This window comes from Sinocyclocheilus grahami, unplaced genomic scaffold (genome assembly GCF_001515645.1).
Source record: "Sinocyclocheilus grahami isolate Dianchi unplaced genomic scaffold, SAMN03320097.WGS_v1.1 scaffold104.1, whole genome shotgun sequence".
Classification (NCBI taxonomy): Eukaryota; Metazoa; Chordata; class Actinopteri; order Cypriniformes; family Cyprinidae; genus Sinocyclocheilus; species Sinocyclocheilus grahami.
The window spans coordinates 1076495-1104337 of record NW_015505283.1 but is presented as its reverse complement, the minus strand read 5'-3'; the positions used below and the strand labels follow the sequence as shown (position 1 = coordinate 1104337).

The following is a 27843-nucleotide window of genomic DNA, read 5'->3' as shown; positions in this document are numbered from 1 at the left end:
AAAAAACTAACATAATTTACATTTACAGTAATGTGTATACAATGGAAGTCAAAAGTTTTCTTTTTTTAAGCTGTAAACTGTCTAAATGCTATCTAGATGTGGGATTACTATTTAAGGGGTGTGAATATTATCTAGTTTTCTCTATGTAGACTTTTTCTGATATGTGAAAGTATTTACAGGAGCTGAAAAATGTTTGCACAGACGAGATCAGTAAGCGATATTATCACACTAATCTCATGTCGACACACATCATTTTTATTTCATATGAATATACTTTTAATACGGTATAATGCTTCTCTTCTTGCCCCATATTATTCTTTTTTTTTTTTTAAGTATATCACTGTTGACAGAACAGTATGCATACACTATATTTTGCTTAAAAAGGACACGTTAAATTTTTTATTCAAACAACAAATTCATGTCATGAAAGTTTTGATTTCATGATTATATGTGTATTTCCACTTTAAGAAAGTGATGGGAATTTGATTTCAGATATCTCTGAGTCTGGTGAACTACTGCCACTTCGGTCACTGTATGTGTCCCTGAGAGAGAAGAAAAACCAGGTAAGACATACTGCTTGAAGCAATTTTCAACAGTTCAGCTCATCTAAGAGAGTTAATTAGGCAAATTACCGAGGTGAGAGCCGGCAGCCTTTTTGTAAGTAGTTCTGTAGTTTCCCAGATGCTGCCAGTAGAAGGCCAAAATAAGGAGGTGAGGGTTTGATGGGGCGAGAAGTGAATTCTGGGTGGTACTGCACTCCGACAAAATAAGGGTGATCTGTCGTGACAGAAGAAACAAGCTGAAGCGCATACTGACTACCTCTCCAGACAGGTTTAGATACTGGAGATTCACTGACCTTCAAGTTCAATGATCTCCATTCGCTCCCCCTCTAGGTCCTGACCCACAAATCGAAAACCTCTATCCTCGAAGTGCTGCTTCAATTCTGGATTCACCTAGAAAAACACAAAAGAAACCAATTAAACAAACAGAAAGAAATCATTTAAAAAGTCATTTTGTAAATATTAACCGAACCTCAAAGCGATGTCGATGCCTTTCGTCCACATATTCAGCATCTCCATACAGCTTTCCTACAACAAAACAATTAAAATATTCTGCAAATTTAAAACCTTTAAATACAGTATCAGTTTCTAATTTTGTGATGAGCGACTTTCACAGTTTACTGTGGGACAAAAAAAATCACAACTTACGAAGAAAGCTGGAGGTGCTTTTGAATAAGGTGCGCCTTTTCCCCAACCGCATGGTTCCTCCCATCTGCCCCGGATTGTGCTCGGGCATTTCAATCACCTGATAGCAGAGAAATAGGTCTCATCACACCAAAAGAAAAAGAACCATTATGCAGATTTGCTCATTTGTTTTACCACACCATTACCTACCACTGGATGTTTTGTTTCAGGGTCAAATTCTGTAGAATTGGCATCTGTTAAGAGGAAAGCAGTTAAAATAAAAACACTTTAAAAGCATGTGCAAAGTTTGATTTAAAAGACATATCATACAATCTCGTATGGGTGTTCTTACCTTCCCAGCCAAGTACATTACGAGCAAATTCACACACTGCCAGCTGCATGCCCAAACAAACACCTGCCAAACGAGATTGGGATAACCACAGGCATGCTGTCAAAGTAACTAGTGTTTACATCATATTTTGCCACTAACATTGCACTGCCAGTTTTTTGTTACCTAAAAATGGCTTTTTCTGTCTCCTCGCCCAGTTAATAGCTTGGATTTTTCCCCCAGTGCCTCGCACACCAAAGCCTCCAGGAACAAGTACCCCACTAACAGTCAAGCAAATATTCAAATGAACATTCGATTACAAAATATTCAAAGTGAAATATTTAAAGTAGTGCTGTCAAGCGATCACATCCACATATAAATACACACATACATTATATATTTAGAAAATATTTACATGTATATATTTACATTCATATAATTTATAATATATATAAATATATTGAATATATAAATGTAACGTTTTTTTTTAAAAAATATATACATGCATGTGGGTGTATTTATATATACATAATAAATATACACAGTACACACACATATATTATGCAAACAAAAACTTTTATTTTGGATGCGATTAATCGTTTGACAGCACTAATTCAAAGTCAATGGTAGTTTGTAAACTATTTACATGTAGTCTTTGTCATGAGAAAAACAGTAGAAGCAGGACCTGATTTTAACCATTGAGTACTGTTTACACTGTGAAAAAGTAGGCCATTATATGCCAGAATAAAGCCAGAACAAACTGAAGTTTGCTAATATAAAGCCTAAATAGCTATCTGGATATTGGTTAACATTATCCAAGAACCCACAGAGCTGATATGACACCAGCAGATTAAAACTTATCATTTCAATGTTCTCTGTTGATGGACAAAACAGAGTTTATGTAAATTTCTAGTGTTTTTGAGGGTACACTCACTCAGCACTGCAGAGCTTCTGCCAGGCCTCATAGTACTTCACCGGCTCCTCCTGCAACGCTGCTGGCTCTAGGTCTGCCGAATCGATGTACTGAAATGAAGTACCATTTTATACTATCACACTTACACACTTGAAAAAACATTACAGTTTAACAGTTTGGGGTAGGTTAGATTTTTTAAATGTTTTTGAAAGTAGTGAAAGTCTCTTATGGTCACCAAGTTGCATTTCTTTGATCAAAAATACAGTATAAAAAAACTAATATTGTGAAGTATGCAAAAATACTATTTGATTTCAAAAGGCACTCTCAGATGGGGCAAAACTATCAACTTCATCATAAAAGCACTAGTAGAAATTGCTACTAGTTCCTCTGGCATTCCTTACCTTGACCTCTAGCTTATAGTTGATGGCGAGAGCAGAGTGCTCCAGTGCTTTAATAACAGAGGCATACGAATCTGAAAGCTTGGTGTACTTGCCTACTAAAGCAATGGAGGTTTGCTCCAGGAGTCGGTCAGATCTATGCAACAAGGACAGACTGCTTAAAACAGCTGTATCAAACTTGGGATTTCTGGGAAGAATACAATTTTTGAGACGGTTAGGCGAATCCAAACAGTACAAACCGGTCTGACATCTCCTTCCATTTTGTGAGCATTTTGCGAGGTCTCATCTCAATGGGCAAGTCCAGCCTGCGGCAGAAGTAGTCAACAATGCCCTGATCCTCCAGGAGTAGAGGTACTCTGTAGATGGAGGACACGTCATGTATGCAGATCACCTGTTCAGGTTCTACATGGCAAAACATGGAGATCTTCTCTTTCACGGCAGTGTCCAATGGAGTGGAGCAACGACAAACAATCTGCAAACAAATATGATGCATTCTCAGAATTGGAGTGACTTTACTTGCATTGGCTATATATATAGCATATTATAGCATATAATAGAGAGTAAAGACTGACGAGATCAGGTGACAGGCCAAGTCCACGAAGCTCCCGAACACTGTTCTGTGTGGGTTTGGTCTTCTGTTCTCCTGTTGAATTGGGCTAAAAATACATCCAAAGACCATAGGAGTTTTTAAAATCACTTTTCAACTACAAATGTTTATTAGTAAAAAAAAACCCTCTTACCTGAGGTACAAGACTGACATGGATGTTACAAAAATTCTCCCGTTTAACTTTAAACTGAAACTGTCTAAAAGCTTCAATGAAAGGCATACTCTCAATATCTCCGACTGTACCTCCAAGCTGTGTGGGGGGGGAAAAATTGTAATTTAATTTAATTTTAATTATATTATAATGTATTTATGTTAAAACCTATATTAATATCTATATCAAAATGTAATGATACTTTTTTCTTACTTTAGAAGGACAGTGGTGGAAAAAAGTATGCAAAGCTTGCATATATATATATATATATATATATATATATATATATATATATATATATATATATATATATATATATATATTTCCTTTATTGAACATAATTCCTGAATACAAAATGTATTTTACATTTAAAAACTGTTCCTCTGTCCTTAATAGAAAAAAATGTAATTTTTCCTCAAAATGTACAGCACAAAACAGACAGATATACCTCAATGACACACACTTCTGGTTCAATACCGTCATCGTCCACTGAGACCTTCGCCTGTCGCATGACCCATTCCTGTATAGCATCGGTAATGTGTGGTACCACTGTGAAAATTATTCATATTCATCTAAGTGATACCACATTTTCCATTATGTAACCTCCTCAGAAGCAAGTATGGCAGGCAACAGATGCTTAAACCTTTGTAATACAATCAGATGAAGATATGCAAATTAAAGCTGGGTGCCGTCAAATACTTCAAGGTACAATAAACATTATGGTACATCTGTCATGATACAATTTATTGCAATGCAGTTGCTTCAGTGCAGTATTGTTAGAAAAGCAATTGCAACATATTGACAGATATACTACTCCAGTCTTACATTTCTATAAAGAAATTAATTTTATTTAACAAGGAACCAATTGATCAGAAGTGACAGTAAAGACATTTATAAATAAATGCTGTTCTTTTCAACTTTCTATTCATCAAAGAATCCTGAAAAAAACAGTAATATAGTTTACACAAATGTATTAGGCTGCACAACTGTTTTCAACATTTAGAATTAGAAATGCACCAAATCATCGCATTTAAATGATTTCTACAGGATCATGTGACAACTGAAGACTGGAGAAATGGCTGCTGAAAATTCAGCTTTACCATCACAGCTATAACTTATTTATAAAATAAAAATATATTGAGATAGAAACAATTATTTTAAATGATATTGATATTTCACAATATTACTGTTTTACCGTTTTTGATCAAATAAATGTAGCTTTAGTGAGCATAAGAGCCTTCTTTCAAAAACACACAAAAAAACCGACCCCAAATATTTGAATGGTAGTGTATGGTATGGTTGTATATTACAGAATGCAGTATATTTCAGGTTCAAACTCAGACAAGACTGAGATAATCCTGTTTCCTCATGCCATATTTCATATTTATGTTCCAAACATCATTGTGTAACTCACCTTGTACAGTTTTACCCAAGTAATCCCCTCTCCTCTCCTTGTTTATAACAGACTGATAGATCTTCCCCGTTGTCAAATTGTTGTCCCTGGTTAGCCGGATGTCCAGAAAACGTTCATAGTTCCCTAAATCCAAGTCCACCTCGCCTCCATCATCCAGCACAAACACTTCACCTGTTAAACAGAGCATCAGAGAGATTGACAGTGGCATCTGGATGCTGATAGAAACAAAATACATATTTATGCTGTAGCCCAAAATAATGACTAACCAATTCTGCAAAACAAATGTCTCATGTAGCAGTTCTTATTTATGTATCGTAAACATAAAAATCCAATTTAAAGTAGCCTGCACTTACCATGTTCATAGGGAGAGAAAGTGCCTGCATCGATGTTGATATAGGGGTCGATTTTGATAGCAGTGACATGCAAGCCACATGATTTGAGTATAGTGCCCACACTGCTGGCTATGATCCCTTTCCCAATGCCAGATATCACACCGCCTGTCACCAATATGTACTTCATTATTCAACAGCGTCTATCAGTGTGAGAAAGACAGTGGTGTTTATTTCAACAATGATGTAATACAGTGTAACAGTCAGCCACAAATATATTATGTTACATATCTGAAGTTCAGAATAAATGTAAGCGGGTCGATAATTTTTTTTTTTTTTTACTGAAGTTTTTCAAAAATACATATTGAAATAAATGGGACCCTGGCTGTGAAAACCCAGCTAAAGTCATTTTTTGGCGATTTCCTGTTTTTTGTTTAATTTTTTTTTTTTTTACATAAAATCATACTTCATAAGGTAAAGAACATGCTGTAAAAATGTAACATTGATCTCTTTAATATTGTCTGAGTAAGACCATGTCAAAGATTGATATCATAGTGAAATTAATGGTTGAAATCAAACTTTGATGCTTGTTTTCTCACAATTAGATTTTGAGACTTTAGCCTGGATTTTGCAGAGGGACACATATTATATATAAACATTTATATAAACATATATCACACATAACCCTCTGAACACATAGTACTAGCATAATTCTTTACTATATATATATATATATATATATATATATATAAAGTGTGTGTGTGTGTGTGTGTATATATACATATATATATGGTGTGTATACTGAGAAATTCATATTTATTATATATAGAAATATTTTTAATTATTTCTATATATATATATTTCTATATACTTATTATACTATAATTGAACTTAAATACATTTAGCAGATGCTTTTATTCAAAGCAGTGTACAATAGAGGAACAAAAGCATGGAATTTAAGCATAAAAACATGAACGATCATCTGAAAAGGTGCACTTTGTGCTTTGCATCACTTGATTTCTTGTATTTCTTTTTAGCTGAAAATGGTATAAAGCCAGTATAAATGTTTGAAACTAACACAGACATGACGATTATATTTCTAAAAATCTGGCCCATAAGCTAGATACTTTTTTAAAGAGAAAAAAAAACCAAGAGAACAATCAAACACTTTGTGACACACAAAGTGACACTGACACAAGGAAGTAAATCATGAATGATATCTTTCGCGGGAAGACAAGACAATAAGACACACAATAACAATTAAACTAAATATACATTTATAACGACCATGCCAAACTCTGCAACACCCAAGCAGATGGTGCTAAGAAAAGGACAAACTGTAAAAAAGCCAAATACGCCAAAGCGTCATTCACTAATGCATCTCTAACAACATAAAGTGTGCATGCTATCGCCAGAGCGTTTCGCAGTGTCTTTTAATAGTCTCATAATTGAAAGCCATTAGAGACCCTAATAGATTACATAACATTGCAGTAAACTTCCATGTCGGTACTCGCGAGGTGCAATGAAAGCAGAAATTGAATTAACCGTACCTGAACTCGTGCCGGGCGGGAAGACAAGCCAATAAGACACACAATAACAATTAAACTAAATATACATTTATAACGACCATGCCAAACTCTGCAACACCCAAGCAGATGGTGCTAAGAAAAGGACAAACTGTAAACAAAAGCCAAATACGCCAAAGCGTCATTCACTAATGCATCTCTAACAACATAAAGTGTGCATGCTCTCGCCAGAGCGTTTCGCAGTGTCTTTTAATAGTCTCATAATTGAAAGCCATTAGAGACCCTAATAGATTACATAACATTGCAGTAAACTTCCATGTCGGTACTCGCGAGGTGCAATGAAAGCAGAAATTGAATTAACCGTACCTGAACTCGTGCCGTTCAAATACATAAACCCGAAGATTAAAAACATCAAGCGATTCACGAAACACGAGCCATCCTCGCGACACGTCTGTTTGGGTGTCAGCGACAGAGTGCACGAGCGACATGCGGTAAAGCCAAAGCGCCAAAACAACACGTGGTGTGGAATCCGAAGCGGAGTTTGAACTCTAGCTGTGCCACGCTCACTTACATTGCTAGAAAGATGCTCATAACGTAGAGTGAACGCCTTATAGTGGCGTAAATAAAGCGTATAATCATTTCTGCAGGCTGTCACTGCATTACATCGATTTAGACTATTTATTTTTAAATATGTTTGTATACAGTTGCTGTTCATTGAATAAAACATATTGGCTAAATAGAGGAATGGGCTCACATTCCACCACTGCCAGGTTGTTTTGTGGTTTGTTTAACATTTTAGATTGATATCGCCTGTCGAATTCCACTTAGTACTACTAAGATCATTAGTATTTTAGAGTCGATGTGCGAATGTCTTAATACAAAACCCGATCAATTCCTTCCTCCAACATCGTCAAAACACCGAAGTTGGAAAGTCTATATTTCATTTCTGTTTCAGTAGGCTGTTCTGTATTCTTTATTGGCATGAAAGCACGTAGCGGTTAAGAAAATAAGATAATTTGTTGAAAGTAGAGTCCACTAGAGTCAGTCATCGTTCAGGGGAAGTTGCTAAAGAAAGCTCGATTTGTTGCTAAATGACGTTGTGATGTCATTGCGTGATGACGTCATTACGTCATCACGACGCAAAATTGTCACTACATCAAATCTCAGCAAAAATATATTTTATGTTCATGTAGATTTGCTCGTAAAATAATATAAATGCATAATATAATGTTAAAATATAAATCACTTTTTATATACAACATTGAACTATTTAATTTTTGAACGATTACAAGTTTTTTTGATTAGCTAGTAAACTAGTAAAACTACACATTCTGAACAGTTATAGTTTTAAGCAGTCTATATACAGTTGCTGTTCATTGAATAAAACATATTGGCTAAATAGAGGAATGGGCTCACATTCCACCACTGCCAGGTTGTATTGTGGTTTGTTTAACATTTTAGATTGATATCGCCTGTCGAATTCCACTTAGTACTACTAAGATCATTAGTATTTTAGAGTCGATGTGCGAATGTCTTAATACAAAACCCGATCAATTCCTTCCTCCAACATCGTCAAAACACCGAAGTTGGAAAGTCTATATTTCATTTCTGTTTCAGTAGGCTGTTCTGTATTCTTTATTGGCATGAAAGCACGTAGCGGTTAAGAAAATAAGATAATTTGTTGAAAGTAGAGTCCACTAGAGTCAGTCATCGTTCAGGGGAAGTTGCTAAAGAAAGCTCGATTTGTTGCTAAATGACGTTGTGATGTCATTGCGTGATGACGTCATTACGTCATCACGACGCAAAATTGTCACTACATCAAATCTCAGCAAAAATATATTTTATGTTCATGTAGATTTGCTCGTAAAATAATATAAATGCATAATATAATGTTAAAATATAAATCACTTTTTATATACAACATTGAACTATTTAATTTTTGAACGATTACAAGTTTTTTTGATTAGCTAGTAAACTAGTAAAACTACACATTCTGAACAGTTATAGTTTTAAGCAGTCTATTTTAAGCAGTCAGTATGCTACACTCTAAGGAAATAATTCACAGGTTTTTACCTGCATTTTAAATTACGCATTGTATTTTGGGTTTTCGGGTTACAACGGATAATTGATAATGTATAACGGATAATGTCCTGGAAAATTACTAGTACCTTTGCCATTCTTCTAGATATTTTTCTTACAGTGTACTAACTGATCAACAATCACAGGTACAAGCTACTAACAAGGTGCTAACAACTTTATTATTTATTTATTTAAACAATAAATTATTATTGTTATTATCAAATTGAACAACTGCAAATAGCACTAACTTAATTCATGTGATGTATGTATTTCTAGGCATCTTTGGTTTCCTCTTTTTGTGAAATTTTGATGGAAAATGTGTGCCGTTTTATTGTTTGAGTCACTTATCAAAAGTTGCTAAAAGTAGCCAAATAAAATGTAAAAATAGCTCAATTTGTTGCTAGGTGCTTTTGGAAGAAAAAGTTGCTAGGGTAGTCTGAAAAGTTGCTAAATTTAGCAACAAAATTGCTAAGTTGGCAACACTGGAGTCGGTAAAATATCTGCTTTTGATAAGCGACGTCTGACGTTACGTTGGCGTCTACGTAAGCAGGAGGAGTCGCGCGGGCAGCGGGGTTTTTGAAAACGCAGCATTTTTCAATGGTTTAATTTCTAATCTAATTCTGATTAATTCAGTAATTTACAAAAAATTCAAAGCTTCCTATATGTCAATATTAGATAAATATTGCTCTTATATTGTATAGTTTATGAGACTATGAAGAAATCTGCTGTTTTATTACATTTTTAGTGATTTCACAATGAATGAAAACATATAAAAATCCACGTTACTTGAGAAGCTTAATAAAACCCCGATATTTTAGCTTGAAGAAACCTGTTTAGACGCTATTAATATTTTGCCATTGTAATTGATCTACCACTCAGGACTCCATATATTTATAACCAGTAGATGGCGCCAGGCGGCGTCATGAGAAACATTGAAGATGCAATACAAATCATACACAAACTGCTAGAGACTGATGTTTATTGACAGTTTAAGTTGAAACGTGTGCTGAGTCATAAAAACATGTTTTCAGTTTTGGGTGCAGTTTTTTTCTCTTTTTTTTCTTACATCCAATTGTAAACTGCAAGACTCTTAGATGAGAACATGATGGCAGTCAATTGGATACATTGCAAAGACCAAACACATCAAAGCTGATTAGTTTTGCCAGGTACCTCATTCTAAATGATATGTGCTTGTGAAACATGACAGACGTTCACATACTCCTCTTCCCTCCAACCCAGAAATTAATACTCAAATAATGATTAGCATCTGAAAATGAGTCATCCATCACTATGAATATATCACCAGTGCTTTCCTCCAAAATTGTAGAGACCAAATGAATTATTCAGAGACTATAATTCATCCAATCCTTTATATAACATTTCAGTCAATAGCCGAGTTGCGTCTCTCCTGGCGACAGCTGGGTTTAGGTTTGATTATTATTTATGTAATTATAGCGCACTGTCCCTGGTTTAGGCTCCTCTGTAAGGTGTGTCACATAGGACTTACATAAGCGTTGGAGGTAATTATGCCAGAACAAACTGTATTTGTGTTTGCTGAGCTCCATCGCTCTGAATGAGACTCACATGTAGAGCTGTTAGCATTATGTAAGATCATCAAGTGCATCTTTTGGGCAAATATTTTGAAAGTGTGGTTTAAATGGGATGTTGTGTGATTATACTTTAAACGTATTTTAAATGCACTCAATTTTTTGTTTATGCCACACTTACAGAAATGACAGTCTTGGACTTGACAACTGGCGGTGTGGATGCAGTATCACGCAAAAGAAAAGTCATTATACAGATTTAAATATACTGTTTGTTTTACCACTGCTACAGATATGCAGAGATTATTTTATTTATTGACCGAGTCCAATTTTGATAGAAATGCAAATAATCTTTATACTAAAACAAATTGAAACACAAGATTTCATTAATTATTAATAGTGGTAATAATAATAATAATAATAATAAATTACAATGCATCTTGTTTTCTGAATGTATTTCTATTTATTTTATTTCTATTTATTTTTATATACATCAACAGAAAAGATCAAATGCATTTTCCATTAATTTTTTTCATAATAATAACAGAAACAAAACAATAATAAATAAATACTTAATATATATTAGTGTATTATTATTATTATTATTATCATAATCAAATTAAATAATGTATCTTATGTTTTCTGTTATGTATTTCTTTTTTACTTATTTATTTTAAACAACATTGGAAAACAGATATATTATTATTATTATTAATAATAATAATAATATACATTATTCTGTGTGTATGTGTGTGTGTATACATACATAAATATAATCATCAAATAAAATAATGCACCCAGTGTTTTCTGTTATGTATTTTTATTTATGTTTTATTTAAAACATAATATTATTAAACATAATATTAAACATAATAAATAAAATATTGTAGAGTGTATATATTATTATTTTTATTATTATTATTATTATCAAATAAAATACAATGCATCTTATGTTTTATATTGTAGTATAAAGAAATAAATTAAAATAACTTTGCTTTTTTTTTAAATATATTTATTATTATTATTGTTAATAATAAGAAAAATTGTAGTTGTAGTATATATGTAATAACAGCTTGTTATTGTCTTGGATCTAAATGGTTGTAAATTTAATTTATTTGATCTCTTAACAGCTAATGAGCTTAGTATTGATTAAAAATAATGTTCTTTAAAGCGCAATTCATTTAATTATGTATAAACTTTTGTTATGATGAAAGTTACACATTCATGCTAAGGAAACCCCATCTATTTTTGGAAACAGTGTGTCATGTATATAGGTTATTATCATGACAACTGTTTGCATTTATTCGCATGGATGCAAATAAATGGGTGTCTCACTGGCATGACAGAACGAAGACAATCTAATATCCACTTTTACAGAATCCACCCACAACATCCTCTCAGTAAAAGCCACATTTTACGAGGAAAACAAATGCAGTCGGAGGGCGTAGTCGACTGTGCGCCTGTGCACGACCAGAGTCCTCTGCCTGGAATGAGCCCTAATTTGATTATGAAGGCGGGCGAAATGAGAGAGAGAGTGTTGTGCTGAAAGAATAATCTCCATTTCAACCAAACAAACCCTGTACAAGAGATATCCCTAAATCACTTTAATGCTCTAAAATATTATTTTGCCCTATCGTATGAGGTATTATTGAGCGGCGGCTAGTCACCTGTGTTATTAGATACACAAGTGTGTTCACTGCTCACACAGACAGGATTGTGCAATTAAGTGAAAACACATGCACTATGGTTTGTTTTTTGGTGTAAACACACCCTGCTCATGTATTTAGCATAAACAGCTACGAGAAGCAAATTCTGGATCACTGTCTAAACGAAAGGCTGCAAGTGTATATTCTGTGTTTGTGTTGAGAGAACGAGATTTGACTTTGAGGAACTGGTCTTTCAAGCAGTTTTAAGACAACTGAGATGAAATAGCATTCGGTGTGTGCACTGACCGATCGATGCGGACTTAAGAGAAACATTGTTCTCTGTCTAATGAATGTCATGTATGAAATCCAGATTTGGTGAAACATCTAGCATGTGATCCTGCGCCAGCAAACCTAGAACACACACCATTCACAAGTCAGATGTTAAACTTGTGGACAAGAGACTCTTTGTCACTCGGGCTCTTATCTAATCATTTTGTTATGTACATATGAACAAACAATACTATCCCTTGCTTAAGAGTAGACAGCATGACAGCCTCAAGATGCCCACAGTATTTCACAATCTCTCTTGAATCCTTGCACAGTTTTAGTTTTAAAACTCTCACACTATTTGTTTGCTTCTGTTATATAGCCTGAATAATATTATTACATGATTTTCTGAAATATTCAGCGGTGTGATGTTGCACCGTCACCCGTGTCACTGTTCCTCCAGTTAAATGAAACTACTTTCACGTCTCTCGTATCACACTACAAACTCGCACTCTCGTTTCAAACCAATGAAACTGACACATTTTGTGTCTCATTTATCAACTGTAGTGAAAATGACTTTAGGATAATATGCAGTTAAAACAAATGTAAAATAATTGAAACTCAAATGAATATTTCACATCCACATATCTATTCTGTGAAATAAAATGTCAGCCAGTCAATATCACTTTTACAACCATTCAAAAGTTTGGCTCTGTAATATTTGTATGGCTTTGAAAGAAGTCTCTTATGCTCATCAAAGCTGCATTTATCTCATGAAAAATACAGTTATATTGTCAAATGTTAATACAATTTAAACTTTTCTCTTTTTGTAATACATTTTAAAATGTCATTTATTCCCGTGCCGGCAAAGTGAAATTTTCAGCATCCATTGAAAAATGATATGACCAACAGGCTAAGTCAACATGATAACACGTTTTTCCATTATTTTAACTCATTAATAGGCTATACATTGATAGTGTAAGAAATGTAAGCATAACTTTGTGAACAAATTGCAAACAAATAGTACTATCTTTGCATTTCGTGACAAAAAACTTTAAAAGTACTGCCGGGAGTTTTAGGAACAAAATTGTGTAATGATGCAATTGTTTACTAATATACAATTGATAATATAAGAAGTGTTTCCCAAGCACCAAATCAGCATATTAAAATGATTTCTGAAGGATCATGTGACACTAAAGACTGGAGTATACTGTAAAAAAAAATCAGTTGCTGCCTTAAAGTTATTTCAACTTAAATAATATTAAACTGACTTTAAAAAAGTTGAATCTCATATAACTTCAAAATAATTGTAACTGATTTCAACTACATTTTTAAACAGTAAATTAAACAGTTGTGCTTATTAGTTTTGTGGAACCCACAATGCTTTTTTCTGGATTCTTTGATGAATAAAAAGCTCAAAAGAGCAGCATTTATTTGAAATATAAATCTTTTATAACATTTCGATTTCAACTACATTTTTAAACAGTAAATTAAACAGTTGTGCTTATTAGTTTTGTGGAACCCACAATGCTTTTTTTCTGGATTCTTTGATGAATAAAAAGCTCAAAAGAGCAGCATTTATTTGAAATATAAATCTTTTATAACATTTATAGCATGCTTGTTGAATTTTAAACAGTTTGCTGTCACCGTAATTGATATCCTTATTGCTTTTGTGTTGGATAAATACTGCTCTTTTAACTGAACTAATGTGGTTTGCTACTTTTTGTACTGTAGCTATACTGTAGTATAGATATAGTGTAAATTATGAAAAATTTGTAAAGATTTCAAAGATGAAGCACTCAACATTATATACATTTTATGCTGGGAATCAAACCCATGACCTTAGGGTTGCCAGCACTGTTTGAGCTACAGAATTGCAATTAGTCTCAACAAGGTAAATATAAAATTATTGCGCTAAAAATTTATCCATTCACCAAATAACCATAAATGTCCACATATTCCATATAAATTACTCAGAAGGTCTGGGCTAATTTTTTGTTCTAGTCTGCATTGCTTCTAACACATGCACACACACACGCACACACACACACACACACACACACACACACACACACACACACACACACATCTACATTATGAGGCGGGAAGCACTGCTGATTCACCACCTGTCGCCCAGGTACCTTCCAAGAGACTGTCCTCACCCATGGAGTCAAAACAGCGAGAGAAAATGACCTACAAATCTCTGAAGCACATGGCACTCTTTGCATGATTTAAGTACATATTAGAAAACTAGCACTCTAGAGTTATTTTACTGACAATCTAAATGCCACAAATTTGACATAACCATGCTTTTTAAACTCTTGACAAATGAATTGTTTTCCAATATGCATTTGAGGGCTGGTGCTAAATACACTGATTTGCAGTTTTTACATCACAGATGTATACCAGAAGGAATGGATTATAGTTGCATTGGACACACATAGTCTGACATCCCATAATGTGCAAAATGTATCTGAGATGTCAGACAGGATTGTGTGTGTCAGATGAACTACAAAAAGGATCAAGCATGCCCGTCATGGTGGAGGTTGCAGGCTGCCCTTTTGTCGAGTGTTAATCCTCCAGTCGCCCATACGCAGATGTCACCATCACACGGGACTGACAGATTGCTCTGGAGAACCAATGTCTGCAGCCAATCAGACGCTGAATGAATGGAGGACATAGAGGCAGACTGAGCTTGTTGTACTACGAGAAATGTGTCAAATGACATGAAGGTATTCAGTTAAATCAAATAAAGGTTTTTCAATAAGGTCATTTTATGACCTTATTCATTGACATGTCAAAACAACAACAACAGAGCAAGTGACATTTACTTTGTATTCTGATTCTTGTAAATATAAAGTTGCACAATCATATCAAATCTATCCAGCCATATCAAATCTATATAAAGTTGTAAATATGAAGTTGCACAGTATGCTTCATATAAAGTTGCTCAATCAGATGTCAATGTTAGGTATTGCTATGCATATTAAATGCATCAGCATTATCATATATTTGCACAATTAAATGCCTTTTGAAAGATGGTTGCACTTCAGTGTATTTATTAATCTCATATGTTATTAATGTTTAAAAAAGGGCAATATTTGACACTGAAGTTAAATACACAAAAAAGTATTGTTTGTTGTGTGTGTGTGTGTGTGTGTGTGTGTGTGTCACAAATTTTAATCACCTTGTAGTAATTTAAGTGGTAACAAATTAATTTTCCAAACATACAAATGCCATTTTTATGCTGTAAATAACAATAATACATTATAATTAAAAATAATAAATTACAGTAATTAATTACAGTAAAATAAAATACAATAATAAATATTAACAACAACAACAATTATTAATATGGACAAATCATAAAAAATATATTTGTTATTAAAATAATTAATAGAAATATTCAATAATAACAAATAATAATAATAACACCAATAATAATAATACATTCCATAAAGTAACAATTATTAACAATTAATTAATAATAAAATTTATTTTATTTTATTAGCTTTTTTATTTTATTATTAGCTTTTTATTAAAACAATTGAAACAACAATAATAATACAATAATAAATAATTTATTAATAATAATACAATAATAAATAACAAAAAGTAAGCAGAACTCTTATTAAGATGTAATAAATATTTTAATTACTAAAATGATCAATACAAATATTCAATAATATCAGGAACAAATTATATTAATAATAAAGTAATACACTGTTAAAGTATCAATAATTATTAATAAATGAATAATACAAATATAATTATTGTTGTTGGTGGTGGTGATTTAAAAAAATCTTTTAATATTGTATTTTTTTCATTTTTTGTATTTTCATTTTAGATGAAGTATAGCATATGTATAGTTACACTCTACTGTTATTGCTTAAACTTTTATGTCTACCCATGATGGTTTCTTTTACTGTATACTGGCAAATAAGCTGTCTATAAAAAAAATAATCAACATCTCATACAAGTTTCGTGTTGTGGAACAAAAGCTTCCACTGACAATACCAGAATGACAGCATTGGATTTGCACATATTAAGTATGTTCTGAGTGGAGAAACATAAAGCTTTTAGTTTTCCAAGGCTTTCCCATATTGCACTCTGATCTGAATACATACATCACAGTTTTTAAAGCTGACCCAATCTCTCAGCTCAAGTACAGCATACAACCCATCAAGCTTGAGAGAGAGAGAGAGTTAGTGTGACGGACTAAAAAAAGACACAGGATCATTTCCATAATCCCTGACTGTGGCACGCTTCATCCCGGTGCCTCTCTCTCTTTCTCAATCTCTCTTTCTCTCTCTCCCTACCACTTTCCACATCTAAGGCGCAGGGCTCTCCAGCTGGGCTGTGCGTTGCAGGCATGGCATTAGCATGTCAAAACCACTCTCTGGTCTGGGTTAAAGGAGGAGGGAGAGTCAATTGAGATCGACAAAGCACTGACAGAAACAGCTGATCCACAAAAGGTGCCTGTTTAACGGATCTTCCTGCCCCGAGCCCAGCTGCTCCCCAAAACTGCAGCGTCACAATGCGGCCCTGATGCTGCGCCCATAAGCACAGAATCAACAAACCTCCAGCAGACAAAGGATATTCCTACATCAAACCGTTCCTCCAGTGAGGCTGTTTGGCAGTGCACCTGCACATGGAGCAAACAAAAGAGCTGCTCTTGAGTCTGTCAGTAACACAGCAGCTTTAAACACAAACTACTACATGTCACAAACAAAACCTTTAAGTTCTTCTACTGCAAAATCAACCCAAACATCAGTTTCTTTATGATAACATCATTTCCATACCAACAAACACAGCTGTGACCTTCTCATGTACGCTGCAAGGAAGTATCAAGGCCATGATTCAAGATGGAAGAAAACACTTCATGTACAAACAATATGACAAAAGAAAAATATGTGACATAAACAAGCAAAGAGGTGTCCATCATGTTTAAAGAAAGCCTTCAAGAAAAGAAAAGAAAAATACAACACAGTTAGTGTCAGCTCTATCAATATGAAGCCTGTCACAAATGCTTTAATACTTTATAAAGAAGCTGTATTACTCATGAAGAACTCACCACTATATTGTAAATGTCATTTGGGTGGTTTTTAGGGTGTATTCTGGAACGCTTCCGAGTTTCTAAGAAGTTTTGAGTAGTCAAAAATATATTTTAAAGAAAGAAAGCCTTCAGGAGATAAAATATGGAAAATATTCAATATGGACAAAAAATCAGCCTGTCACAAATGCGAATTCGATTTTTATGCTTCATAAAAAAGTTGTGTTACCTATAAGTCGTATTACGTTATGGAGTTTTACATTTTTTGTCAAATACAATATTTTTTAAATTCAATATTTTACAAAATGTACTTAAAGGGGTACAGAAACATATTTACATCATCATTTAAATATACATTTTGGGTCAATACATTTTTGGTGAATGTATTTATTAAAACACTTTTAGACAATAAAAGTGTAACAAAATTAAAAAATATATTTATTTATTTAAAGGGTTAGTTCACCCAAAAATGAAAATATAGTTACGAAGTAACTAGCTAACTTGTAAAGTTACGAAGCTACGAGAATACTTTTTTGCGCAAAGAAAACAAAAATAACGACTTTATTCCACATTTTCTTTGCGCAAAAAAGTATTCTCGTAGCTTCGTAACTTTACAGTTGAACCCCTGATGTCACACAGACTACTTTGTCGATCATCTTGGTACTTTTCTGGACCTTGAACATGGTAGTTACCTTGCTGTCTATGGGAGGGTCAGAGAGACCTCAGATTTCATCATTTTGAGTGAACTAACCCTTTAATGTCATTATATTTTAAAGTATTACTTTTGCCCATTTATTGTATATTATTGCATATTATATTAAAATTATTATTGTGTATTATATTAAATATATTAAAATACATTTTGGGTGAATACATGTTTTGGTGAATGTGTTTTATTAAACATATTTTAGACAATACATTTTTTAATGTAAATATATTTTTAAATATTATTTTTGCCCATTTATTGTATATTTTGAAAAATATTTTTTAAGATATATAATGTTTTGTCATGTATGGATGCTAGTCTGTATGTTTAAATAGGACTGCGCATGGTTGAATATTTGGTTTAATTCACAGTATAAGCCTGATTCTTTAGGTTGTATTCTAGTGTTGTTTACAAAGCAGCAAACAATATTTATATAAAAAATACACTTCTGTTTGTACACCTGGCCAATGGTGCAGGTGTTTGAGAGCTTGTGAAGATGATGAAAAACAGATGGAACAGATCCTCATCATTGTAACCAGAAACTTCACACAGAGGACATTGTCCCTGGTAATGAGAATTTAATCTTAGATGAAGCCTCCGAGCCCAGCGACACAACACAGCTCTAAAAAGCTCTGGGAAGCTTCTCCAACTTCCCCTGGTTCCATTGTACTCAAAAATGACAGGATACAGAGGGCGTCCTCTGGGTTGCACCCAGTTTGTTTTTCCTAAATTTGCTCTTCGCATCCAAATGGAAGCAAACAACCTCCTACACTGTCATTTCTCAAAACATGTGTCACAGACAATTGACCTTGTACTGGCAGCAGGACATAAATAAATGCAGGGACCTAAACGAAATGAAGCTCCTCCGAAATAAACAGGGAGAGTGGCATCTGAGATTAGCCCCAGATGGTGAGATTGAGCTGCTCTTGAATAAGGCCGACATTATATAAATGGATTTGAGCCCAGGAGCTGGAGCCTTGTTTTGAGTGCTTGATGTTGGGGAGCTATATTTGGAGCCTGATCTAAGAGAGACAGACACGGACGACTTAAAATAGCTCAAATACCCCAGTTTGGTCACTCGGTTCCTTTACACTTTTTCTGCCACACAGCCTCTGACCAAACTGACTTAGTGATAGCTCACCTTCTCTGATAACGGGAGATATCATATCAGTTTGTTTATGTCTAGCTCTGGGGGGCGAAGAACTAGATAGGAGATACAAGATGTTAGATTTGAAACCCTTAAGTAGGTATTTAGCAATGTCTAAATTAATGCATTTGAACATATTTGAGTGATTTAAATTGAGAGCTTGTGAAAAAGCTTGTGAACAGCCATTAAATGAAGCCCAATTTAATTCACACCAAGTCTGACCAGCAATGAGATGTTTACACCACGAGTAAAAATACATTCTATATATATATATATATATATATACACATACATACACACACAATAAGTAAAATAAGTATTGAACCCAAGAAAGGGAGGTGCAAAAAGGCATGGAAAGCCAAGACATCAGCTGAAATCATTAATTAGAAAGCAATCCTGCCCCTTGTCAGTGGAAATTAATATCAGCTGGTTCAGTCTCAACTGATGGCCTATAAAAAGGTGTCTCACAACGTGTCACACAAGAAACATTTCATGATGGGTAAAAGCAAAGAGCTTTCTCAAGACCGTCGCAACCATATTGTTGCAAAACATACTGATGGCATTGTTTACAGAAGGATTTCTGTACTTCTGAATGTTCCAGTGAGCACTGCTGGGGCCATAATCTGGAAGTGGAGAGAACATCATTTCACCATAAGCCAGCCACGACCAGGTGCTCCTCGCAAGATTTCTGACAGAGGAGTGAAAAGAATTACTGTGCGTTCACACCGCTGCCATCGAGAGCATCAAAAATCACTCTGGCCGCCCTGCCAACAATGCTGTAGAAAGATTTGTGGATGCTCTGACGTAGATTGAATGCTTATCTTGTATTTAAAGGGGTCGCAAAGCAAACAAGCTTGTTGATCTTGTGCAGACTGACCACAAGGAGGGTAATATTATAAGTTAATGTCATTAAATATGGTTGTGGACGAAGTATTAAGATCCTTTACCTAATAATGTATAAAGCACAAATACCACACTGTAAAAAATATTCTGATACAAGTAAAAGTCCTGCATTGAAAATGTTACTTAAGTATAATCAGGTATAAACATTACTTAATGTAAGTATAATCAGGAAAATTTATTTAAAGGTTTAAAAGTGAACTGGGACTATTATACTATTATTTATTATATCATTAGATTATTATTCCTATAACGTTAATGCACAACAGCAACTCACCAGGAACACCAACAATCCCAGACACCTTGGTCCACGCATCATTTTTTTAAATTTATGTCCCTGTACCAAACAGGGACATGCCGTAGATTACTGGGAAACCCGCCAGAGCAATAATCAACCTCTCCACCATTTTGCTTGGGAACTAATGTGGTCAGAACCAAAGTTTACAGGACTGCGTTCTCTGGAATCCTCTCAAGCGGTGGACTTCTACGTTCCGATTGGTTGCCGCCGAACCACCTCATAGCTCATTACCATAAAGTTGACCTGATTTCAACTCCCCTCGATGCCCTCAACGTCCAAGACGCGCCGCGCCGCTGCTCCACGCCGGCTCTCATTGAAAATGAATGACTTCCGGCCAATTTGAACGCACGGTTATCAGAAGAGTTGTCCAAGAGCCAAGGATCATTTGTGGAGAGCTTCAGAAAGACCTGGAATTAGCATGTACTTATTATTTGAAACAATTGTACAAGTAATGCACTCAACCACCGTTGACTGTATGCACGCTCACCATGCAAGGCTCTATTGCTGAAGAAAAAGCATGTTGAAGCTCGTTTAAAGTTTGCTGCACAACATTTAGACAAGCCTGTGAAATACTGGGAGAATATATTCTGGTCTGATGAGACCAAAATTAAACTCTTTGGATGCTATAATACATACCATGTTTGGAGGTCAAATGGCACTGCACATCACCCCAAAACATTAAGATTTGAAGACTGTTTGTGTGAAAGAATGGGCCAAAATCACACCTGAGCAATGCATACGACTAGTTTCTCCATACAGGATGCATCTTGAAGCTGTCATTACCAACAAAGGCTTTTGTACGATAAAGTTGACCTGATTTCAACTCTGCTCGATGCCCTCAACGTCCAAGACGCGCCGCGCCGCTGCTCCACGCCGGCTCTCATTGAAAATGAATGACTTCCGGCCAATTTGAACGCACGGTTATCAGAAGAGTTGTCCAAGAGCCAAGGATCATTTGTGGAGAGCTTCAGAAAGACCTGGAATTAGCATGTATTTATTATTTGAAACAATTGTACAAGTAATGCACTCAACCACCGTTGACTGTATGCACGCTCGCCATGCAAGGCTCTATTGCTGAAGAAAAAGCATGTTGAAGCTCGTTTAAAGTTTGCTGCACAACATTTAGACAAGCCTGTGAAATACTGGGAGAATATATTCTGGTCTGATGAGACCAAAATTAAACTCTTTGGATGCTATAATACATACCATGTTTGGAGGTCAAATGGCACTGCACATCACCCCAAAACATCATGGTGTAGCACTGGCAAAATTCATATAATTGAAGGAAAGATGAATGGAAAAATGTACCGAGACATTCTTGATAAAAATCTGCTGCCATCTACCAGGATGATGAAGATGAAATGAGGGTGGACATTCCAGCGAGACAATGATCCCAAACACACAGCCAATGAAACTCTCAATTGGTTTCAGAAAAAGAAAGTAAAGCTGCTAGAATGGCCCAGCCAATCACCTGACTTGAATCCAATAGAAAATCTATGGAAAGAAGTACAGATCAGAGTTCATAGAAGAGGCCCATGGAACCTTCAAAATTTGAAGACTGTTTGTGTGAAAGAATGGGCCAAAATCACACCTGAGCAATAGTTTCTCCATACAGGAGGCATCTTGAAGCTGTCATTACCAACAAAGGCTTTTGTACGAAGTATTAAATACATTTCAGTAAGCGTGTTCAATACTTTTTCCCTGGGTCATTCCATTTTATTACACGGAACTTAATTTCTGAAATTATTTGTATTGTTTTCTTTGTATATATGGATTACTTGGATTGTTACCGACATCTGGTGAAAATTTCATGTCAACTGCTCCTTTAGAAATATATTTACTGAGAAAAATGGTGATGTGTTCAATACTTATTTTACCCGCTGTATGTATGTGTGTATATATATATATATGAAGAGTTAATTTGTAAAAACCGATAACTCACCGATTTTTTATTGCTCATTCCAAGTAATATCAATCAAACTGCAGTTGGGTCGTTTTGATTAAGTAATAATAACTTAAACAAAAACAGGTAATTTACCAAATTAAAGTTCATTGAAAGTATGTTTGTTTTACATATTAGAAGTTTGTTTTATAGCAAAAGCAGATAACTCTACATTTCATGTTTTAGAGTTTTAAAAAACACTCGTTTCATCTTTGTAATCTCCTCAGATGACAATGTAGATGCCTGACAAATGTTGTTGTTGCTGTGATCATAAACTGTATGGATGTGATTACACGCAATACACGCAGCTTTTCCCTCACCATTGTAACGCGCTGCTTTTGCAAGGTTCCGTGAAAACATTTCAGCTTTTATTTTGCTTTTTCGCCCCGAAGAAGATATTACAGGTTCATCAAGTTCGTCGAAATTATCCATCCTCGATCACTTTTAGGCAGCTTTGACGAAACTCCTCTCAGCTAGCACATCTTTTCAAAGTGAAAGTAGCCTTGTCACCTGACCTGAATACAGCGCGCTGATTGGCTAAAATGGATTTGTCGGCTTCTGTTCAAAAACAACAAGGGCCCTTGTCGGCTTCTGCAGTAAAACGTGAACTCGCGATGCCTTGAAAGTGGACAAAACCGGCTTTTTTTGACAAAACGTGTTTAGGGTTGTGCTATATGTGGAGAATAATGCACAGCAGTCAGCTCTTTTTTTTAAAGTGGCGTTTATCGGTTTTTGCAAATGAACTCTTCATATTTACTCATATCTAACAATTGCAACTTTATTTCTTAAAAATTTGACATTGTTTCTTATATATGTGACTTTATATTTATAAGCCGTGATTTAAAAAAAAAAACTTTTTCACAATTACCTTTTTATTTTTGAATCTTTATTTTTATGTAGGCTATATAAACTACAATACTTTTTATTAATACTTTTATTTAGCAAGGACACATTCAATTAGTCAAAAGTGACAATAAAGACTTTTACATTTTTAAAAAAAGACTTTCGCTGCTGTTTTGGACATTCTATTCATCAAAAAATCCTAAAAAAATATATATATATTAATCAGCACAACTGTTTTCATTATTGATAAAACCAAGAAAAGTTTCTTGAGCACCATATCAGCATATTATTATGATTTCTGGAGGATAATGAGACACTGAAGACTGGCGTAATGGCTGCTGAAAATTCAACTTTGCAATCAGGAATAAAATACTTAAAAAAACAGAAAACAATTATTTTAAATGGTAATAATATGTAAGAATATTACTGTATATAATACAATACAATATAATATAAATGTAACTAAAATTAAATGAAATTAAATATAATGAACTATTAAAAAATAAAAACCCTCTGAGCAATACAATTTTACTATGGAATCATTCTCATAAGCATACCTGAATGAATTGCTCAACATAATAATAATAATAATAATAATAATAAGATAAGTAAATAAAACATGTCTTGCCCTCAGAATAAATAAGTAATTCTTCACACTACAATTTTTCAGTGTTCATAGAGATCCATTGTTACATTTTATAATCTTTTGGGTTTTTCCAAATCGAAATTTGGGCATGGTGTGAATAGGCCTCACTGATGTTCGGCCCAAACATGAAAAAGTCTTTAGTCATGCCACACATTCCTGAGCCTGTGGCGCAAACCCTCGTCATCTGCTCAACAACAATGTGTCATTCTGAGGAACCCAGACAGAGAGAGAAGCAGAGAGAGGGAGCTGTTCTCTCTCAATGGAGATGAATGAGACGGGAAACACAATCCCCTGGTGCCGGGTGCCCTTTGCCCCCCAGTGAGTGGAGAAGTAACAGGGGGGCCAGCTGTCTCCTACAATGGACGAGCTCAAAGAACCTCATTCAGACCTGCCTCACCGAGACTGCATCGTTACATGTGTGTAACTGACAATGCAGGCACACAGAGAGGCCACACTTCTGCTCCGATGTCCCAGAGGAAGTATAAGATGTGGACGTTCATTCTGGTGACAACTCATACTCAAGCATCACATTCAGGAGTCGCAGCTGCTAGTGAACATTTATGAACTCTGAGGGGGGTCGCACAGCCTTTTCTGGCTTTCTCTCCATGCTGCGCTCTCGTTTCTTTCATCCTCCCTTTTAGATATGCTATTTCCTGTGTCTTCCCTGTTATCCTGTCCAGTGATTACTTGTCGTTTACAGTGCGTGCCTTAAGGACAGACCCCTGTAGTAATTACCCCCAGTCACCTGAGTACACATTTCCACACTCACCACAGGACCCCTGAAATCTTGTCATGAGGGAGTGAATCTGTGGCCTGACCAGTAGCAGCGGCTGTAGGTGTCTCTTAAACAACCCAGCTGTCTATGCTAATGTTTATTAACTTCACTGTGTGCTGCTGAATAGCTTTAAGACAAAAGAAAGTGAATCATGTCACATTATATTAGATCCAATGTATGCTACATACTCTAGGATAAGTTGTTTAAAACTGTTACTTCTAATAAAATGAATATTACTTCGACAGACATAGTTTAAAAGATTCTGTTATTGCAAATCAGTGGCCTAGAATCAACATGCATATAAAACCAATTATTAACTATATATTAATAATAATTATAATCTTAATATATATATATATATACACGCACAAATTAAATATGTATGTTTGAATGTATATACAGTGGGTACGGAAAGTATTCAGACCCCCTTAAATTTTTCACTCTTTGTTATATTGCAGCCATTTGCTAAAATCATTTAAGTTCATTTTTTTTCCTCATTAATGTACACACAGCAACCCATATTGACAGAAAAACACAGAATTGTTGACATTTTTGCAGATTTATTAAAAAAGAAAAACTGAAATATCACATGGTCCTAAGTATTCAGACCCTTTGCTGTGACACTCATATATTTAACTCAGGTGCTGTCCATTTCTTCTGATCATCCTTGAGATGGTTCTACACCTTCATTTGAGTCCAGCTGTGTTTGATTATACTGATGGGACTTGATTAGGAAAGCCACACACCTGGCTATATAAGACCTTACAGCTCACAGTGCATATTTATATGAAGTTCAAACATATAAATAATTCAAAAATAATTACATGAATTCAAATAAAAATAAATATTGTCTTTATTACAATCACAAATAAATGCAAAATATTTATTTAGGAAACAGCTTGTTTTTTTGTATAATGCCATGGCTGTCGTATAACTGTGTACTTATAAATGTCTTTAAAAATTTCATTAAAATACACAGCTGACTTCACATTTTAGGAAAGAGGTCCCTCCCAGGGAGATTGCTATATTTGGACGTCCTTGAAATTGAAAAGATTGAAAACCCCTGATTTAGAGCGTCAAAATGTCTTCAAAGATAAACTACGTGTTTCTAGTTGGTTTGCTGTAATGACATCAACTGTGTCAAAGCATTGTGTAGGTTAATTATTAATTTGGATATCCTCACTGGTGCGGCCAGTGGCGTATCCACAGCTTTTGATGTCTGCTGTTTAGCAGTAGTCAGGATGCCACATTCTTCATTCTGGGATGGGACTGGGTGTTTATGTGTAAGGCGTCTCTCTGGGGACCGTCTCCCTGATACAATAGGGAAGCAGTCAGCCCTGGCTTGTGTCCTGCCTGAAGCCCCTTGCATTTTATTGAGGCACACCAACACCAGCTTGCTGGCACACTCCTCCTCCGGGCTTTATTCTCTTCTCTCACCCCTCCTCGTCTCTTTCTTTCTTTCTTTTTTTCCACAATGAGGCCCTTCCTGTGTTTACCCAACACAGCACTTCTCAACTATGTCATTATATCTCAATATCATCACCCCTGCCCTCCAGAATCTCCTTCAAGCACAAACCACCATATGCAAAACTACCTTTTAAACAACAGTTTCATATCTAAATGATCGCAACCAGAAGGAATCAACTTTTGCTGATTTCATTCTTCACATAAAGGCACTCCAGAGCAATGAAATACATAACCTTTGAGAGTCTCTCACAAATTAAAACTGTTCAGTGTTTATTTTTCTCGACGCTAAATCCAGACGCTAATCATTCCGCAGTGTGCATAATTCATGTGTGCCACGTTTGAATTATGCAGACAGAAGAATGATTACACACTTGCCAAAACTGTTGGCTGTGTTTTGTAGACAAAGGCCAGGACTGACTAAGGAGAGCTGTGAATAATGGGTTTGTGTTTGTTGCTGCTTCGTTTCTTTCCATCTATCAGGCCGTATTTTGACCTAGATTTGTTCTAATGGAATTGCGCTACCTTCTGGAAATACATTATCAAATGTTTTCTTATATATGATACATAGCATCACAGAGTAGCTCATTTTACAGAATTTTTCAGAATTTATTTTTTGACTGATAAAAAACATTATGGAAAATATTAATAAAATATAAATATTATTTATTTATTTAAATTGTATTTATTTTATAAATTGTAAAATAAAAATATATAAAATGTTTTTGATATTTAAAAATAAAAAATATATATTTATTTAATATTTTATTTAAAATAGACTTATTTTTAAAACAAACAAAAAATATGTATTATTAAAAATCAGACACCGTGATTCATTGTCCTGACCAGTCCTCACTGGTTTGTCCCAGTCTCAGGGTCTTCCACATTCAGACCCTCAGCAGACTGAACAAGCCTTTTGTTTGAGAGTAAGGGGATACTTTGAGGAAACAGCCCCCCACAAAGTCCCCCTTTCTGCTGGCTGTTTTCTCTGGTCAGAGGCTGTGTAATGACTAATAGAAAGGACTGACCCCTATTGTTCCAGTGTGGAGGAGGGTAAGTGTCTGACCAGAGTACGTGAGTTTACGCCATTCCAAATCCACTCCAAGTTTTTCAATTTTGCAAGTTTTCAGTACTTTTTAAAAACATGTTTGTTTAGGCATATTTACATTCATGTTTTTGCCATTTATTTTTATTTTTTTTATCTAAAGTGACTTACATTCAAAGTACATTTTCTTTATGCATTCCCTGGGAATCAAACGTATTAGTAAGGTGTTGTTCAAAATGGAGTGCACACTTGGAGAGAAGAGAGATCTCTCCATTACTGTTTGGATTCTCTCCATTATTGTTCTTCTGTAACAGCAGCATCCAAAATATGAGTTCAGCATTTTGTGTACACTGTAAAAAAAAATCTGTCACATTTACGGTAAAATACCGGCAGCTGTGGTTGCCAGAATTTCACAGCAAAAAATATGGTAGCAACATTTTAGGTTTTACAGACTTAACTTAAATTCACAATAAAATACCGTATTTCATTAACTGATGTAATTTTAATAAACCAACATATTGAAGTACTAATATCTGTTTTGAACCATTGTAATGCACTGATAACCACCAAAAACTGGTGGTTATGAGAAAGTCACATGATGAACCAAAGCTCATCACAAACAGCTTTTCTACGAGCTG

The 27843-nt window shown here is 34.8% G+C and overlaps 1 protein-coding gene across 1 annotated transcript; it reads right to left on the bottom strand.

The window, feature by feature from the left end:
• Window positions 1-404: 404 nt before the first annotated feature.
• ctps1b (CTP synthase 1b) lies at window positions 405-7395 on the bottom strand. The gene is made up of 17 exons (XM_016276626.1): window positions 7217-7395; window positions 5349-5527; window positions 4996-5166; window positions 4030-4130; window positions 3564-3680; window positions 3396-3479; window positions 3063-3295; window positions 2827-2959; window positions 2447-2535; window positions 1699-1793; window positions 1537-1599; window positions 1395-1438; window positions 1209-1305; window positions 1033-1088; window positions 857-953; window positions 633-777; window positions 405-542 (listed from the first exon to the last, which is right to left on the bottom strand). The coding sequence occupies exons 2-17, from the start codon at window positions 5512-5514 to the stop codon at window positions 464-466; spliced, it is 1770 nt and encodes a 589-aa protein (XP_016132112.1). The 5' UTR covers window positions 5515-5527; window positions 7217-7395; the 3' UTR covers window positions 405-463.
• Between the last annotated feature and the right edge of the window lie 20448 nt (window positions 7396-27843).